Here is a 19,820-nt window from a genome sequence, read left to right as displayed (position 1 = left end):
ATCATTCCCTAAGTATTGTTTCTCCTTCATTGAGATTCAAATACTGATGAGAAACTTCTCTGTCTTGCCATCACAGGGACCTTGGTCTCTAGAAGGCATTTGACTTGTCTAATGTGCGTATACCTTGCGAGAATCATCATCTCGTCTCTCAACATCATTGGTGAACAAGATTGACAATTTGCCCTTCAAAAGGCGGGTGTCATGTCGTGACTCCATCTCGGATGCGTAATCATTCTGGATCTTTTGATGAGTCTAAATCCTTCACGATCTCCTGTGCTTTGGACTTTGTATTGGTTGATCCCAGAGCAGTCATTACTTTGTCCTATTATAGTGTATTGCTGTACCTACGAAGGATCGACACTTTTCATTGAATGTCGCTACCTTTATCCACTACTGACCTCCAATGCAGAAGTGTCTAACAACACGTCTTCCTCCAAGTCTTGTGAGATCGTGAGGAACAACTCTGCAGTAGGATACGTCCACTGTACACTCTCAGAGAGAGAGCAGTGCCAGTTGCTTCATACTTTTCATCACTCCGAAGAATATGTTGAACCATAAGATAGATGCAGTCTCATTACAACTACATTTATATCTTTCTTCCTTTGGGTCTGCCAACAGGTCCTTGGAACCTCTTTTCCTTTGACTGGTGGTGGATGCCCATATATTGTGTTTGCTTATCTGGCTCCTTCAAGAGGACAAGTTGCATCTCACCTATAGTGAGTGGTTCTAGAGGTAAGAAGGATGTGAGAGTGACTGGTTTCTCTATCTTCCCCTTCTCATCCTTTTACTCCTCATCCTTTTACTCCTCATCCTTCAGGTTGAGGATAGGACTCGAACTTACACTTGCTGGTCAGGCGTTTGATGCGGTAATTTTGCACATTGAGTTTCCTTTCTATTTTTCTTATCAGAATCATAGAAGCAATCCTATTCCTTCCTCTAGCAAGGGGTAGAAGGAGACTGGTAATAATGCAAGCTCTTTCAAATACTACATCAATGCCTCAGACTCTTTCCAGCCCTTTTTCGGATGAGTTACAATTCCTCACTCAATTCGAAAAGGCCCAGAAGTCTGACTCTTGATCATGCAGCTCCTATACTCCAATCAAGTCGTCAAAGGCAGGGCACTCCTCCTCACTCTTACAACCAGGAGGGATAGCCCATGTGTGCTAAACTCCAGTCAGTTCTAGAGGCTCTTTCACATTCCTCCTACCAATTTGTGAGTCTTCCTAATGTAAAAGACTGAAGCCTTGTATATAGTGTAGGAACAAATCACAATTTTTTTAAGGTAAATTGTATTTTTCCTAACTATACAAATCTGAGGTTCTATACATTAATGCCCACCTCATGCCACCCCTCAATCTGAAACTTGGGCCAAAAAGCAAAATAATGTTTATATCCGGGCAGGTGGGCCTACCCGCCTACCAGGCGGTAGTTACTGCCTAACCACCTTGTTCAAGAATTTAACGGCCGTATTCCAGCCTACGCTGAAAGTAATTCTTAATGTAAAGGACCTCAGGTTTGTATAGTTAGGAAAAATACAGTGTACTTTAAATCATTGCGATTTTTTTTATTGATTCTAGATCAATCTTGATTTGCATTTCACTTGGTAGTATTCTTGGGTTTTGTTGTTAATATTCTTTGCTTGTGATATGATTGATGGTTTAGAATATTGATAGTGGTAGTTTAGAATTGATGCATTATTTGTTTTACCTGTAATAACAAGTCAGGTTATAAGTAGTCTTAGAAGTTCTATTGTATGTTTCTGCTGCTATAAAGAAGTTAAGGAATTTTTATTAGAGGCCATCACTTTTATTCTGGTTTTTCGCTTTTGAGCGCGAGTCCTGTGTAGTAATTTCTCTTAGAATGAGACAAGGCAGTCAGGTTAGGGTAGGTAATACCGAAAGTTTGTGGGTCTCCCCCCCCTCCTTTCCAAAAAAAGTGAACCCCCGTAAGGGAGTAGTGCCATCAGCGCACCTCATTGGGTGCAATGTAGGCATTACTTAAGGTTCTTTGCAGCGTCCCTTCAGCCCCTAGCTGCAACTACTTTAATTCCTTTTACTGTACCTCCTTTCATATTCTCTTTCTTCTAGCTTACTGTCCATTTCCTAACAATTGTTTCATAGTGCAACTGCGAGGTTTTCCTCCTATAGCACCTTTCAAACCTTTTACTGTCAGTTTCTGTTTCAGCGCTGAATAGCTGTGGTTGTCCCAGTGTTTGGCATTATGTATGTCAAAAATCTATATAAATCAAACAAAATCAAACCAAAAAAGTGAACAGGTTGCCCACTAGCTAAAAGACTAAAAGCTTACAGTTTGAGTTAGAAAATTAAAAATGCTTCTGAATTCTATTGTAAATGAATCCCCCTTTGAGCAGGAAATTTCATGGGTTACAGTGCACAAAATACATTGAATGAAGCCTCCACATTTAACACTTGACAAATGAAAAGTCTTGTTTGTTTTGCATCATGATAAGTTCTTTATACTTAGGGTTCATCATTTTTAATGAGTGACATATGCTGTACAACAGTGAAGTCTTGGCTGCTTTCTGAAATCATTACTAGTTTCTCACTAATTATTTAGCTGGTAAACATTATCCTTGCCTTTTTTCATACAGTATATACTTAACTGTACAGGCAGTCCTCATTTATCAGTGGACTTGGTTATTGGCAATCTGGTTTTATGGCGCATGTCTATTGCCGAATATTGGCGATTTTTGCCACCAAAATGCGCCAATTTCCAGTTATCAGTGCAGATAATATACATAGTATTGGCACCGGTACATAACTAACAGGGGCGCCATTAACCGGTTATTGACACTGATAAGCACAGAAATTCACCGATTTTCGGTCATCAGCGATTTTCGCTTATCATTAAGCTGTTGGAACAGAACCCCGCCCATAACTGGGGACTGCCTGTTTTCAACTTTATGTAGAATTTTGAATATTTAATCTCGGATATCCTTTATAGGCCAGATGAACTTTTCTGTTCTGTCTGTTTGTGTGTATCTGGATTAAACTACACAATTTGCATTTGTTCTCCAGGAACACCTGTTCAGTTTCAACTAAACTTTGCACAAAGCTTCCTTTCATCAAGGGGATTTAAGTTTGTTCGAATAGGAGGCCATGCTTACTTTCAGTGAGAGGGAATTGAGAAAATGAAATTGGGATGGAGTAATTTAACTTGCCAAAACTGTTAAAACTTAAGAGAAAGCTTCCTTATACGTATAGTGTATTCAAGTTTGTTCAATCCATGGCCCATCTGCCAGTATGGCTCCACAAACCACAATAGGAGTCCAAGGTTCTATGAAGGAAGATGTAGGAAAGACCTTAAAATTACTTTTTGAGAGTGTCATAACTTCATGATTTTTTTTTGTCTATTTTATGTGGAATCATCTTCATGTAATGCAGATTCAAGTTTGTTCAGAACATGGCTTCATTGTTCATGGAGTGTGCAGGGGCATTCAATAGGAGTCCAAAATTTTACATAAGGATAGGCTGTAAAAATCTTAATCAGATTATGTACTTGCAAGTGCAGCAAGGTGGTTCTGGTAAGCATTGTGGCCATGAGCCTTTTTTATAAGAAAATTAATTAAGTATAACTGCTGTATATGTATTGAAAAGAAAATCCATCTTGGACAAATAGGTATACGTATATAGTCGTGAAGCATGAAACCATCCGATGTCAGTATTGCATAAATTTTGTTAGGGCTATGTATTTAAATTTTTCTGTTGTAAAATATTATTTCAACTACTAGATTTAGGAAGTTTTGCAAAGACTGTATTGTGCAAAGTCTTGTGTAAGGGAAGAGTGTCATTATGAAAAATGTTTTTTTGAAAAAAGAAATAAGGAATGGCAAGTGTTGTGTATAGACAGTTTAAAAAAACCTGAATATGGTATAATGTACTACATGGTCTTGTATAAGGGATGAGAATTTTGATTCAGAGGTAAATTAGGTGTTTGTCTGCAGTCGGAAGAATGTGGCACCCAACTAGAAATTAATCAGTTGTGTTAGACTAAATGTAGTTGCATTTTTGTCTTCCAAAGAAAATATTTTTTTTCTTATCAAACAGGGCCAGATCACCCTACCTTCTGATCGGTCTGAAATTACTGGTGGTGAGTTGGTGCTTGTTGTTGGGAATGCATTGTTCGATCAGCCACGAAATGCTCTTCCTTCTGATATGAGACGCCATCTGGAGCAGAACACAGAGGATGCTATTAGCATTTTACATAAACTTTTAACTGGCCTTGATGTTAATATAAAGTTTTCTGGGTAAGTATAGAATTTAATTGATAAAACTATAGGAAATGTTTACCTGTGTTCTTTTTGTTCGTTCTTTATCATGAAAAGTTTCAAAATTTTTTTTTCCTAATATTTACAAAATACTGTATAGTATTTATATGTTATGACAGAATTAAGAGGAAGTATCCATAACTTTTCCAAGAAAATTTATGACAAAATTTCATGATGAGTCAAAGGTATTCCACATTCTATACAGTATAGTATTTTTAGTTGTTGCACTTTTGGTAGAATAGTAATTAAAGTTAAGACTGTATTGAATTTTATTGATTTTTTAGACACTTGTTTATAAATATGCTGTGCAGCAAATGAACCTCTTTATTTTGTATATGTGACTTACCCAGTAATTATATTGCTTAAGTTTCCTACTCGACGGCAGCCTAAATTCAAATTTCGTGGGTAGCGCTTCGTTGGCTCAGTGTAGGTATACAGTGCCGTCTCCCTACGGCAATACTATGAACGACTTGGCTAAGTACATCATTCTGTTTTCTGCCGCACTTGATGAAACGTCGAGTGCTTACAGCAGCTTGTTCTTATTTTCCGGTTATATCACCGGATTTTGGTAGTGTTACCATCACCGGAACACGTTCACAGCCTTCTAGATGAGTCATGTCTTTTGTTTATTTTGTTTAGATTAACATCTATTTTAGCCGGATACTTGCAGTCTTCGGAAATAATTTACTTACTGGGATTAGGCTACATGTAAGTCACCTGTTGTTGATTACCTTTAAGGTAATTCAGGAGTGTTGCATCATTCCATTAAGTAATATTTTGATTTTGGGATTATGTTTACCAATCATAGTCTAGTCACAAACCGCCGGTAAATATAATTACCTTAAAGGTAATATGTGAATATAAAGACCTTCTTCTAGGCCAAATGTTGGCAATTAGGCCAACGCATTTTGTTATGTTTACCATGCCTGCGATACTCATCTCTTTCCTTTGCAGAGACAGAGGTGGAGGTGGAAAATGTGGTAAGTAGAGTATGGTGTTATTGTTTGACTGTGGCAGGCCATAGGCGGATCTTTCCTGTCAATCGAGTATTAACCCTTAAACACCGAAGCGGTAAAATAAAAATTGTCTCCTGTGTGCCGGAGGTGTTTTGGAGTGAGCGTGTAAGCGGAAAAAATAATTTTTTCAAAAAATCACAGTGCGCTTATTTTTCAAGATTAAGAGTTCATTTTTGGCTCCTTTTTTTGTCATTGGCTGAAGTTTAGTATGCAACCATCAGAAATGAAAAAAATTATCATATATAAATACTGCGATATATGATAGTGCAAAAACGAAATTTCATATATATAATTGTATTCAAATTGCGCTGTGCGCAAAATGGTTAAAGGTAACAAGTTACTTTTTTTTTTCGTTGTAATGTACACTAAATTGCAATAATTTTGGTATGTAACACATTGTAAAACGATAAAAGCATCACAGAGAAAATATTATCACAAAATAATGCATGAATTTGTAACGAGCGGACGTAAACAAATATTTTTTTCAAAAATTCACCATAAATCTAAATATTGTCCTAGAGACTTCCAATTTCTTTCAAAATGAAGAAAAATGATTGAATATTACTATACTGTAAGAGTATTAGCTTACAATTGCAGTTTTCGACCATATCTGACGAGTTAAAGTTGACCGAATGTCGAATTTTTTTATATATTTTTTATATGCAATTATTTCAAAAATTAGAAAAGCTACAACCTTAAAACATTTTTCGTTTTATTCTACATGAAATTGCGCACATTTTCATATAAAACTCTATGAAATGCCTAATATGAAACGGAGCAAATATTCCGAGAATGGGACGTACGCATTTCGGAGATTTGTGGCGGAGAAAGTTTTTTTTTTAAATTCTCCATAAATCTAAATATTGTTCTAGAGACTTCGAATTTGTTTCAGGATGAAGATAAATGACTGAATATTACTAGACTGTAAGAGTTTTAGCTTACAATTGCGTTTTTCGACCAGTTCGGTAAAGTCAAAGTTGACCGAACGTGGTTTTTTTTCTATTTATCGTGATTTATATGCAAATATTTCAAAAATGAGAAAAGCTACAACCTTCAATTATATTTTGTTGTATTCTACATGAAATTGCGCACATTTTCATATGTAAAACTTTATGTAACGGCTAATTTAAAATGGGGCAAACATTACCACAATCGCACGTATGATTTTTTCGGAAGAGTTACCGCGCGGACGTAAAGAAAATGTTATTTTTTTCATAAATTCACCATAAATCGAAATATTGTGCTAGAGACTTCCAATTTGTTGCAAAATGAAGGTAAATGCTTGAATATTGCTAGAATATAAGCGTTTTAGCTTACAATTGTGTTTTTCAACCATTTCGGTTGATCGAAGGTTGAAAATTTGTCACTTATCATTTTTTATATGAAAATATTTCAAAATTGATAAAAGCTACAACCATGGGTTGTTTTTAGTTGTATTGTGCATGAAACTGCGCACATTTCCATATATAAAACTTTATGTAGCGGCTAATTTTAAAATGGTGCAAACATTACCACAATCGCATGTATGATTTTTTTCGGAAGAGTTACCGCGCGGACGTAAGGAAAAAGTTTTTTCATAAATTCACCATAAATCGAAATATTGTGCTAGAGACTTCCAGTTAGATGCAAAATTAAGGTAAATGATTGAATATTACTAAAATATGAGAGTTTTAGCTTACAATTGCGTTTTTCGACCATTTCGGTAGAGTCAAAGTTGACCGAAGGTTGAAATTTTGGCACTTATCGTTCTTTATATGAAAATATCTCAAAACTGATAATAGCTACAATCATGAGTATTTTTTGTTGTATTCTACATAAAAATGCGCACATTTTCATATATAATACTCCATGTAACGGCTAATTTACAATGGTACAAAAATTATGTCAAAGTGACGAAATAATTTTTGAGATGTGTCACAGATACTTTTTAGTGCGGCAAGAAAGAAATTCGCGCTTGCACGCCTGCATAACGATTGTAAACAAAACAACACCTTGATCCGTGAACTCCCAGCATCCCCTAAGGCGCGTGATTCAAGAGTTTTCGGCTGGTAGGCATAAAAGTATTTTTCTGCGAATTTTTAAAAAAAACTTTTGTATGTCGATGTAAAATACGTCCAGTCAGCACACGGGAGACAAAAAATGTTGACGTAAAATACGTCCAGTCGGCGTTTAAGGGTTAATTAACTACCAGTTTTTTGCTTCGGCAGTATATATTTCTTAATTTAATGGAAGTCAACCATAGTGCCCTCCTTCCAATCCCCTTGGTTGGCTGAAAACTTGCCTTACAAGTTAAAAAGTGTTGCAATTTGGTGGGGCTTTAACTTCCTAGTTTAGTAATGCTGACAGTTTTACCTTATGGGTCAATTACCGAGACTGGCAGGATTAAACTTTTAAAATGGTGGTTTGTATTTGGGAAACTGAAATCATGGATTTTTATTTAAATTATGTTTGTGTAGATCAATGGAATATAGGAAAGTATTTGATGTAAGTATAACAGCTTTTTGTTTTTTCACACAGGGTACGTGATTTTGAATTTACGGGTGAACTTTGCATATTTGATCTACTTGGCATCATGCTGTACCATGGATGGGTGGTTGATCCCTCTTCAGAAGTGGCTGAAATAATTAAAGGTCTATCATACAACCAACTTACAAATAATATTTTTGCCTGGAGAGAAGAAGCTGTTAAAAACAACAACAATGATTTATTGGTGAAAGGTAAAATTTTTTATTTTCTGAAGGTTTGCATATTGTTTATGGTGTAGTTTGATGTGAGAACAGGTTACTCAGAAAATGCCCAGCGATATTTTTAACTGCATGGTTTTCCTTTATGTTGCCATTCTGAGAGATTATCTTCATCTTTATGGTATCTGCAGACTCCTTTTCTTTATTGGCTGAGTTTCACTTTTTCATGCTCCATCTATGCCTTCCTGTTCTGTTACGATTGCTGTACCCCGTGCAACATTGACTAGGATTTATTTACTCATGAAACATAAAGGAGGGAAGTTTGGATTAATTCCTTCTCAAAAAAGAGAGAGAGAGGTTGCATATGTGTAAGTTCTCTCATTTCATTGGTAGGTGTGGTCTCAGTGGATCATAATTCTGTAATCCCTTGAGTTTGTCAGATTGGATATGAGGCCGTCACTCAAACAACCGTCTATCTGCAAATTTTCGGATTTTGAGTTATACATACTTTCGAATTCAGCAACTCTTCTTCTATATACTAGTGTGTAGAAATAGTAAAAAAATGTTTTTGCATTCATAATCATTCCAATGTTGACAAACTATTATTGTACTTTTCTCAGACTTCAGTTTTTTGCAGTTATGGTGTTGTTTGAGGTACAGTTTGGATAGACAGATAATATTTACACATATTTATAAGGAGAATGCTTTCAGCTTCATTTTGAAAAAAAAGAATTATGTCATTGAATAAATATTAACAGATAAATGATAATGTAAACATTGCACAACTTCAATCGAGTTTTCTCCGATTTCTGTTTTGTGCAGATAGACGGTTGTTCAAGTGACGGCCTCATATGATTATATATGTCCTTATAGTCATGTCTCGGTTTGCAGGTGTAGCTTGGTTTGCACTTTGGTGTATGAAGAAAATGAGTGACTTGAATGGGCCATAAATGACTAATTAGCAACTTAGCTCATTGTGTGTTGATTGAATGCCAGTAGTTCTTAGAATTTTGTGATGGAAGGCACTGCTGCTAATCCCAGATCTCCACAGGTCAGTCACACCTTGTGCTACTTGGCTACATCTGAGAATCATATGTTTAAGTTATCTAAAGAGTCACTGATAGAAGAGGAAATATCTTGTTGGTTGGGGTTTTATTAAATGGAAAATGGTGCAGCTGTAGACCAATTGTGAAAATTAGAAAAGTTGCAGAGACTGATATATTGGAAGGCTTAGTGGGAGTTGGTTGATAATGATACAGTGTATCAGTAGTAAGAGTACTTAAAGTGATTCTCAAAGTGGTGTAAGTGGACTTTTTGAAGCAAAAGTGATTAGAGATGGTATATAGTCTCATTGGAAGGTTTTTTCCAATTACAGTGGTACCTCGAGATACGAAAGGCTCAACTTACAATAAACTTGAGATACGAAAGCAAATATGAAGATTTTTGCGGCTCTACATACAAAAATTGTTCAAGATACGAAAGGTAATTGCTGTAAAGTCCGAGATTCGCCCGGACCACCGATAACAATTTTAAAACTCGCGCCGCCGCCAACTGAGTAGACTCGCCACCATTCTCCCACTCTCCCATTGGTTCCTGATGCTAGTCACCGCCGTAAGATCCTTCTCTCCTATTGGTCAGTATCTCTCCCATGATCCCATCATGCATCTACTTAGTGGCGTGCTCTTTCAGCCACTTCGCGGCATCATCGGTATCATAAGCACGCGAATTCGTTCGTTCTATACGGTTTCGTTTATTAACGTAAATTCGTTAGTGATTTTGTTACTTTATCGTGTTGTGCGAGAACTTTACTATATACGTAAACTACATAACATAATTACTACGTACAGTACGTAGTCATGGGTCCCAAGAAAGTTGAAGTTCACGGAAAGAAGAGGATGCTTTCTTTGGAGACGAAGATGGAGATAATTAAAAAGTATGAAGCTGGTATGCAATTGATTGTGATCGCCAAGGAATACGGCCGAAATCCGTTGACATTAGGCACCATCCTTAAGCAGAAGGATGTCATCAAAGCAGCTACACCTTCCAAGGGTGTGACTATTTTGTCCAGCAAGGGGAGCCACGTGCATGATAAAATGGAAAGGCGGCTTCTTGTCTGGATAAAAGACAAAGAAATCGCTGGCGATATGATAACGGAGACGGCAATCTGCCACAAGGCCAGCGCTATTTTTGTCAATTTGATTGCCCAGGCTGAAGACGATGGAGGAGAAGGGACATCGATGCCAACCCCAGAGTTCAAGGCTTCTCATGGGTGGTTCGAAAAATTCCGTAAACAGACTGGCATCCATTCGGTGGTGCGGCATGGGGAGGCGGCCAGCTCAGACACGAAAGCGGCCGAAGCCTTTTATTAAGACGTTCGATGAGATGATGATCAACGAAGGCTACAGTTCTCAGCAAGTCTTCAGCTGTGATGAGACTGGCTTTTTTTGGAAAAAATGCCTTGGCGGACATACATCTCGCAGGAAGAGAAGAAGCTACCTGGGCATAAGCCTATGAAAGACAGGCTTACGCTCGTACTTTGTTCGAACGCCAGTGGGGATTGCAAGGTGAAGCCCCTACTTGTGTATCATTCGGAGACTCCTCGAGCCCTCAAGGCCCACAAAGTGCTTAAGGAGAAGCTTCCAGTGATGTGGAGGGCTAATGCGAAAGCCTGGGTAAAGAGACTTTTGTTCACCGAGTGGGTAAATCTGTGTTTCGGCCCGTCAGTGAAGAAATTCTTGGAAAAGAAGCGCCTCCCTCTGAAATGTCTGCTGGTGTTGGACAATGCCCCTGCTCACCCTCCTTGCCTCGAGGAAGATATCCTAGCGGAGTATTCGTTTATCAAGGTTCTTTATCTTCCGCCTAACATCACCCCTCTCCTCCAGCACATGGACCAGCAAGTGATATCGAACTTCAAGAAGCTGTATACGAAACATCTTTTCAAGAGAGGTTTTGACATCACCGATACCACAAACCTCACCTTTCGTGAATTTTGGAAGGAGCATTTCGATGTTGTGATATGCATCCGACTCATCAACCAAGCTTGGCAGGAGGTTTTGTGGCGAACCTTGAATTCCTTTTGGAGGAAACTCTGGCCTGATGCCGTATCCGCCCGAGACTTTGAGGGATTCGACGTGGGCGAAGCTGGTGCTGCAGATTCAGGAACAGTTGATGATCCTGAAACTGTTTTGCAACCAGATCTTGATGAGATTGTTGCACTCGGCAAGTCCATGCGGCTGGTTGTCAACGAGGATGACATCAATGACCTTCTCGAGGAGCACCAAGAGGAGCTTACGACAGATGACCTGAAGGAGTTGGAGGCCATGCAACTTAACGTCGTTCAAGAAGAGTTCTCTAGCAGCGGCGAGGAGGAGAACGACGACTCTATAACAACGGCAGAAATTAAGGATGCTCTAGCTGCATTTCATAATGTGCAATCATTCGTAGAAAAGAGACACTCCCGAAAAGGCTTACACAGGTCGTATGCTTGCACAGTTCGATGACGTTTGCCTGAGTCGTTTCAGGAACATTGTGAAAAGCTCTTCCTTGGATAGTTATTTTTTAAAGAGGCCTTTAGTAGGAGTAAGCAAAAAGGAAGATCCAATTGATACTACGAAAAAATAGTAAGTTGAAAGTGGTGAAGAAATTGAAATTTTGTAAAAAAACGTAAAGTATAAAAAAGTAAAAAAAAAAATTAGAAAAGAAAAGAAAAAAAAAAGGGGAATTTGACGTAGGAAAAATCTATTTCTGGGCGAGGAAGCTGTGTCGCCAAGTGAAATAGGTTCCTTCAGCACTATTTCTAAGGTAAGATATTGCTAAAATACCAGAGAACTGCTAAATTGGACCTGCCAGAATATTCCAGCTCGCTCACCTTCATATAAAAGGTGTCGGTATAGTTCTGGGGCGAGTGAAACTCATCACCACGGCACTAAAGTTAAGTGTTACAGTTTTGTTAATGTTCTACGTAAAGTTTAGTTTATGTTTTCCTGAAATTTTTTTGTGTTTCGTAAAGTTAAGTGTACGTATCTGCCGTTTGTCCTCCTCCTCTGTCGCCACTTTCGGAGATAGCCTCACTCGAAAGGTAAGGTTCTACATTTTACTACATACGTTCGTATGTACGTACAGTATTTCTTGTATACCATGTACACTAATACACTTTATTTACAGCTACTATGTAGTACATATTAGCAGTATTTATTAAGTTAGGTATTGAATGGTCCAAATTGTTGTAGTATTTCATTGTTTATAGGTCAATTTAGCTTTATTATGAAATTTACTGGGGTGATTTTGGAGGGCTTGGAACGGATTAGCCATATTACATGTAAAATGCGGTTCAAGATACAAAAAACTCATGATACGAAGGCCGCCTTGGAACGGATTAATTTCGTATCTCGAGGTACCACTGTACCTGGTACATTTGTGTGGCGTTTGGCAAAGATTCTGTGACCCGTGCCAAAACTTCTTAGTCAGCTGTTTCATTGCCATTAGAATGCTGTCAACTCGGAGTGCCAAGTACAGAAATTAAGTCTTGCCACGTGAACATTCATGTCATATTCTTTTACTTGAGGTTTTTTTTTGTGAAAACTGAGCCAAACCTAAAGTTTGCCCAGTTGTTAGACTTAGTCACTATATAGTTAGCTCACTGTGAGGACACAGACAGATGGTTTAGCAGTATTGTACCTCTTTTGATGGACCACCTCAAGAAGGCAGGAGTCTATTCTAGACAAATAATTTTTATTTAAATTGGTTTAAGAAACCAATTTACTAAATGGCTCTACAAAGGGGAACAACTGAAATGTCCAGTTTTGTTAAGCTCACCTGATGCAAAATTAATAGAAAAGGAAAGACAATTTCAAAGTAAATTCACCTCTAATAAATATTTACAGCCTTTTCAATGCAGATAATTGTCTTAAGATTCCTGGATCTAAAAATTTGTGAGTATAATTTTGGAGAAAAAATTGCTCAGTGAATATTTATCTCAAGAAGTATTTTTTTTACTCCCAAATACAACTGAATGGTGATTGAAGCAAGTGAGAAAAATCAGTTTATTCCTATCAACTAATTAGACATACACAAATTCAGCCACCCACTATATACAGGTCCTGGTAACTGTCTGTATCCATCAAAATAAGCTAATGTATATATAATTATATACAGGCAGTCCCCGGGGTTACGACGGGTTCGGCTTACGGTATTCCGAAGTTAAGATGCCTACAACGCTCATCTGGCAGATGAAATATGACACCAAAAATGCAAAATAATCAATATTTGAAGTTTTTTTATGTAAAATGCAATAAGAATGCAGTTTACATAGTTTTCAATGCACCCCAAGCATTAAAAGTAAGGTTTTCTTGTTTTTTTGATGATGTTCTGGCTTACGACGATTTTCAGCTTATGACGTGTCTCAAGAACGGAACCTCCGTCGTAACCCGGGGACTGCCTGTACAGCTAATTTGTTTACATGAACTCACTTTCATCACAACCCAGTCAGTCATCTTTAACGCCTCCAGACACTGTTTTTTTCACCTCATAGTTACTGTGACTTGTGTTGTCAACATGGGGTCTACTAGAAAGATTATTATTTTCTCTCACTACCTCGCTAGGTTGGTATCTCTTAGTCTAGATCTAGGCTGCAACCTGACCCCTGAGGATGTGATCCACTACCCTGTGTTCATATGACTCAAATCACACTTAATTATCCTTGCTGTGGCCAGCAGTATGCTTTGCTGGAGCAAGTATGGTTGAAGGTTTTACAGGTTCCCCCTAAAGTCTACTAGGATAATAAGTAATACTTCATCATCTTTCCATAATCTCCATATTTTCTTCTTTAGATATATGTACTGTTATACAATACAGTGGACCCCCCGTATTCGCGTTCTCCAGATTCGTGGACTCACACATTCGCGGATTTCTCTCGGGAACGTTTCCTTGCATTATTTGCGGAAAATTTGCACATTTGCTGTATTTTTCTATGAGAAATATCTCAAATTCCTGTTTTTTTTTATCAATTTCATCATGAAATGCACTTTCTGGGCCTAACCTGTGTCGCTTCGTGAAATAGTTCCTATAGCACTCATTTCTAAGGTACGTATAAATATTGCTAAATATACAAGAGAAAAAAGCTATATGGTTATGCCAGAGTTTCCTGGCTCGCTTACCCTTATTTAAGGGTGTCGGTATGGAAACTGGGGTGTGTGAAACCACTATCAGAGGTCCCCTGCCATTTAGCCTTTTCTTTTGTCAATATCCCTCGTCTACAGAGGAGCCGTTCCAGGCCATCTACTGCCCGCTACTGCTACAACTAGCGTCTTGTTTATCATTCCATCGATAGCACTGCTAACGCTTACACGTGTTGTATCTTTTGCTGTGTTTTCGTGCGAATTTCCCTTTATTGAAGATGGCTGAACATCAGGAAACTGCTGCATCCAAGTTGAGTGCTGCACTAATATGTATTCATGTTTTAGGGTAGCAATGATCATTATATACATAGTATTTATATCAGTAATGAGCGGGAGCTGGCATGACGCCGCTCCCAGGTCAGACATTCGTGCATCGCTACCCGCGTATGTTTACGCTCATATCGGCACCCAATTGGTCTCCCATACGAATTGAAGTCACCTTTTTTGGATAGATTAGCAGTTTTTCAGTTAGTATTTTATATACCTATATATATATATATATAATAATTATATATCTATATATATAGATATATATATTTTTCCTGATGATTATATTTTATGTCCGTACGTGGGGGATACTAGTCTACCGAGCCGAGCCGCATGCTCTCGGAAGGTAGCCTAGGCCTGGGATTCCTGTTATACATCCTTTATGTTGTCTTCCATCCAATGAATTGGATGGATGCTGTATTATATTTTACTTAGTATATTAGCCTCTTAAATAAGAGACTTCTTGTCTTTACGTGGGAGGGCTTCGGCCCTTACTGTAGCCTATACATAACGGTCCGTGAGCCACCCTGGTCTTCCTAGCCAGGTCGGTTATAAAAGCTGATTTGGCGAGTTAGGCTAGTTGCTCAGAGCCTTCCTGACCAACCTGATAAGATCGTTACGATTTGCGAAGGTTAGGCAGCCGCTCGAGAGGACTCATTATCTCCTCCCTCTCTCTCTCTCTCTCCCTCCCTCCCTCTCTCTCCCTCCCTCCCTCCCTCCCTCTCACTCCCTTTTTCTCCCGCGTCAGGACGAGTTGTATTTCATTTTATCCTGGTGATATTGAAATATGTGTTATTTTGTGCGTATTGCATGTTATAGTGGGCCTATGGGCCTCCTGCTCCTGTTCAGTTGGGCCAAGTCTACTGCGTGGTTGCCCACCTGGTCGGTAGTAGTGCCAACTGATCGCGTGTGGGCCACCCCTCTGACCAGAAGGCATCAGCTATGCGAATAGCTACAATCCCTTATTTGATCAGATACAGGCTAAGGTTTATCGATTTCCCTGATCTGCTCTCATGTAGTCGGACCCGGAGATAGAAGATAGCTAGGTGAAAGGGGATACTGCGCAAGGAAGGTTGCACAACGGATAGAGCAGTTTTCTTACGCGCATGTATAGGTATTAGTATTTTTAATTACTTAATTAAGATAAATTTATCGTATTATTCTTCAGGGTATTCAAAACCGAAGTACCATGATTTTTATCACTAGCTCCCTCGTCTGGTTTCAATCTTCTTGGTTTTTTACTCCATACCGCACTCCGGTGAGGACGGAGAATGGGCTTGAGACTCAATCTTATTAGACTAGATTACGTGTCTCCGGTGCCAGCGGAGTCAGGCCAGGTTCATCCTTCCCCTGCTCTGTTTGTACCAGGCCTAAACCTTGATTTTATGACAAGAACAAGAACTGGGCCCCAGAGCTAGTGAGATACAAGTATTTATAACATCCTAGTATTAGACACGCTCTCCATTGACTCCGGTGATAGTAGAGTTACGATGCATGCCCCACCGGATACATCTCCGGTGGGTCCAAATAGTGATGCTCATGTATCAATCAACTTACAGATGGTGCATTGCTTGGAGACGGCGTGTACGGCCGTACTGCAAGAGCCGTGCGGGCATGAGGTCTGCCGATCTCATGCAGGGTGTGCGGTCCTGGTGGGATCCCTGTTGGTGTGGGGTGCGAGATTTGCTACGGGCTTGTGAGTGATCTCACTTCTGAGACGGTACGTACCACTCTCAGAATGATACATTGAGAATTATATTGGATAAAAATCATATTGATACATGTTAGACTAAGGAAGTAGTATCTAGGTTAGTGATTGAGATAACTATCTCTTACAGAACCCTCAACCCGTCAAGGATACGGCTCTGACAACCCTGAAGGCCTGGGTCGGTGGCTTTGGCAGGAATGTCAAGGCCAAGCAGCCCTACATGCTGTCCGAGGAGATGGCCTCACTCATCTACCCCGGAGCGAAGAGGTCGGCAGCTGTAGAGGCAGAGGTGGCTGGGCCCTATCATTGCCAGGATCCGGGCGGAGACCACGGCTCTGCTGGAAGACACGGAGGGTTTCGGCGAGGAAGTGTTGGGAGACGTGGCGGCCATGAACTTGGACCACGAGCCCATGGTTGTTGACAACCAGGGCACAGGTAAGAATGTTGTTGAGGCAGGTAGCTTAGGGGCTAAAGGCTTGTCCTTTAGCCCATCTCAATCTTCCAGTTCTTCTTCTTTCCAGGGATTCACCGGAAAGCCTCAGTCTGTTAGACCTAAGTCAGGCTCGGTGATCCCTAAGGTGAAAAGTACAAGCACCTTAACAGCTATTAAGAAGTCCTTGCCAAAGCCAAAAACTAAGACTAGCAGCGCCAGTACGCCATCGGCTTCCAAACCCGTGGCGGACTCGGCAAGAGCTACTCCCCCTCAACGGGTCGAGAGCGAGAGTCACGAAAGCTAGACCCCAGGAACCTAGCTTTGACCTGGCGGCTTTCTCCTCTATAATGATGGAGCAGATGGGGAACTTGGTACAAACCAAGTTCCAAGAGATTATGTCTCAACTGTCCTCCAGTCTTGAGGCGTCGGGACAATCCATCCAGTCCCTGACGGAGAGGATGATGAAGGAGACCCTTGTGGCGGGTATCCAGGAAAACCTGGCGGCGGGACAACCTCAGTCCGGGCAGGCTAGACAACCCCTGTCAATGCCGGACTCCTCAAAGCTGCCCCCATTTAAGAACAATAACCCTTGGAGGCCAGCAGCATACGCCCTGTTGTCGGAGGGTATGCTTACAATAGAGGGATGTGGAACCTGGCGGTTGGGCGACTTTGAGTTTTACCCACTGGATCTCCAGTTCCCCTTCATGGGCTATGCCAGGTTAACGGAAGAGGCAATGATAAGGGAAGATAAGGTCCCGAAGGAGACCGTCATCTTCCCTAGGGACCAGGCCCAACAAGCCTGGGTCCGAAACTTGACAGAGTGGGAGTGTGTCAACACAAAGTTGACACCCCACAAAAGCCCCTTTACAATGTTCATAGTGAGTGATAACACTCCTACTCCATGCCTCTCCAAAGTGGCCGAGCTAACGCTACAAGCGGCCACGGAAGATAAGCCTATGCCGCAACTCCGGGAGACAGATTTACCTTCCCTTCAGCTCCCCGGAGGCACGGAGTGTTGGGTCGACGCTCCTGCAACTTTCTCGGTGGGTAAGCTTAGCCCAGACTGTGCTACAACACAGTTTAGTGAGCGGCTACCTAGACTCCTTGACACCTTAGTCAAAGCTGAGTATGACGCGAGGTGCAGGCTGAGCAAGTCCCTCAACTCCGCCACCATGACAGAGATGACGTCCGTGGTTTATGCGGATGAGCCACTGTTTAAGATTCTAACAAAGTCATACCTTCACACTGTACAGTGTGATCTTTATGACTTTGCAGTGGCCAGACGGAACTGCAGGAAGCACGTCTTGTCGGATGCTTCCATCCGGCATGAGCCTAATAAGCTCATCAAATCCTCGATCTGGGGATCGAAGCTATTCCCTGAGTCCGTCGTTAACGAGGTTCTCGGGGAGGCAGCCAGAGTTAACCAGAGCCTGAGGATAGGCTGGGGACTCATTACAAAGAAGAAGTTTGAGTCCTCTAGGACGCATTCTAGGGACAAGAATCAGACAAGGAAGTTCCAGCCCTTCCAGACCACTCAGCCTCAAGCGGTGGTCCAAGCTGTCCCGGTGGCCCAGATGAACCAGCCCTCCACCTCGAAAGCACAACCGCAACAGCAATTTGTGCTACTGAGTCAACCCACTCAGCAGCCCCAAAGCTCAACCTCTTTCTCTACCTCCCCAGCCTTCAATGCTACCTTTGAAACCCAAGGGGCCTTTCAAGGGTACAATAGGTTTGCCAGAGGTAGCCGAACTAGAGGAGCTTTCTGGCACAGGGGTGGCGGAAGAGCTTCTGGCCGAGGCAAAGGCTTCCGGGGAGGCCGGGGAAGTCGCCCATCTGCCAACCAGTGAGGAGGGAGGCTGTACCTATTCTGGAACCATTGGAGGTTCAGCACTTGGGCCCACAGTATTGTAACAAAAGGTCTGGGATGGAGTTGGAAAGAAGGGCCTCCTCCATCAACCATATTTTACCAGGAACCAACGGCGGACTTGATAGAATACACCCAAAACCTGCTTCGGAAGAAAGTAGTGTCAGAAGTCAGACATTTAAAATTTCAAGGGCACTTGTTCAGCGTTCCAAAGAAAGGCTCACACAAGCTAAGAATAATCCTAGACTTGTCCCATCTAAACTCATTCATTCATTGCGACAAGTTCCGTATGCTGACCGTCTCGCAGGTGCGGACCTTACTTCCCTGTGGGGCCATCACCACCTCTATAGATCTTACAGATGCCTACTATCATGTCCCAGTAGCAAGACACTTCCGCCCCTTCCTAGGCTTCAGACTAGGAAAGAAGGCCTATGCCTTCAAAGTAATGCCATTCGGGCTCAACATAGCGCCCAGAATATTTACAAAGATAGCAGAAACAGTGGTCCAAGAATTAAGGACTCAAGGGATAATGCTAATAGCCTATCTAGACGATTGGCTCATTTGGGCCCTGTACGCCGAAGAATGCTGCAAAGCAACAGCCAAAGTGATAAGTTTTCTGGAATACCTGGGATTCCAGATAAACAGGGACAAATCCCGGCTGACTCTGGCACCACGCTTTCAGTGGTTGGGGATACAATAGGACCTTAACGCATACAACTTATCAACTCTGCCAGCGAAACGCAGAGAAATAGCAAGGGCTACAAGACAATTCCTCAAGGGCAAACAGACATCCCGGCGGGACCAAGAAAGGATTCTAGGTTCACTCCAATTTGCATCAGTTATGGACGTACTATTGAAAGCCAAACTAAAGGATATAAACAGGGTCTGGCAATCCAGAACAAACAGGAAATCTTGGGACAAAGTATCCTGGATTCCGCCGATCCTACGGAAGAAACTCCGTCCCTGGACAGAAGTCAAGAGCCTGGCAAAATCAATACCATTACAGTTTCCTCCCCCAGCCCTGGTAGTTCACACGGATGCCTCCCTAAGCGGCTGGGGGGATACTCCCAGTACAAAAAAGTACAAGGGACTTGGTCATTAATATTCCGCCAGCTGCATATCAATGTACTGGAGGCCATGGCAGTGTTTCTGACCCTGAAGAAACTCTCGCCAGCAAAGAAAATCCATTTCAAATTAGTACTAGACAGTGCGGTGGTAGTCCACTGTATAAACAGAGGCAGCTCCAAATCGAGCCATATAAATCACGTAATGATAGCGATATTTGCCTTAGCGGCAAGGAACCAATGGCACCTGTCAGCCACTCACCTAGCGGGAGTAAGGAATGTAGTGGCAGACGCATTGTCAAGGACAACTCCGCTGGAAT

At 41.0% G+C, this 19,820-nt stretch overlaps 1 protein-coding gene across 2 annotated transcripts in view; it reads left to right on the top strand.

The window, feature by feature from the left end:
* LOC135220895 (ubiquitin carboxyl-terminal hydrolase MINDY-2-like) overlaps window positions 1-19,820 on the top strand; it is a gene marked incomplete at its 3' end in the record, with an annotated part of 112,734 nt that overhangs the window by 24,235 nt on the left and 68,679 nt on the right. For both annotated transcript variants that reach the window (XM_064258509.1, XM_064258508.1), the window contains 2 exon segments: window positions 4,068-4,267; window positions 7,822-8,021. In XM_064258509.1, the coding sequence (XP_064114579.1) occupies window positions 4,068-4,267; window positions 7,822-8,021 (400 nt within the window).

The sequence above is a fragment of the Macrobrachium nipponense genome, chromosome 2 (genome assembly GCF_015104395.2).
Source record: "Macrobrachium nipponense isolate FS-2020 chromosome 2, ASM1510439v2, whole genome shotgun sequence".
Classification (NCBI taxonomy): domain Eukaryota; kingdom Metazoa; phylum Arthropoda; class Malacostraca; order Decapoda; family Palaemonidae; genus Macrobrachium; species Macrobrachium nipponense.
Note: the sequence above shows the minus strand (reverse complement) of the source record. Positions and strands in the feature narration are given on the sequence as shown.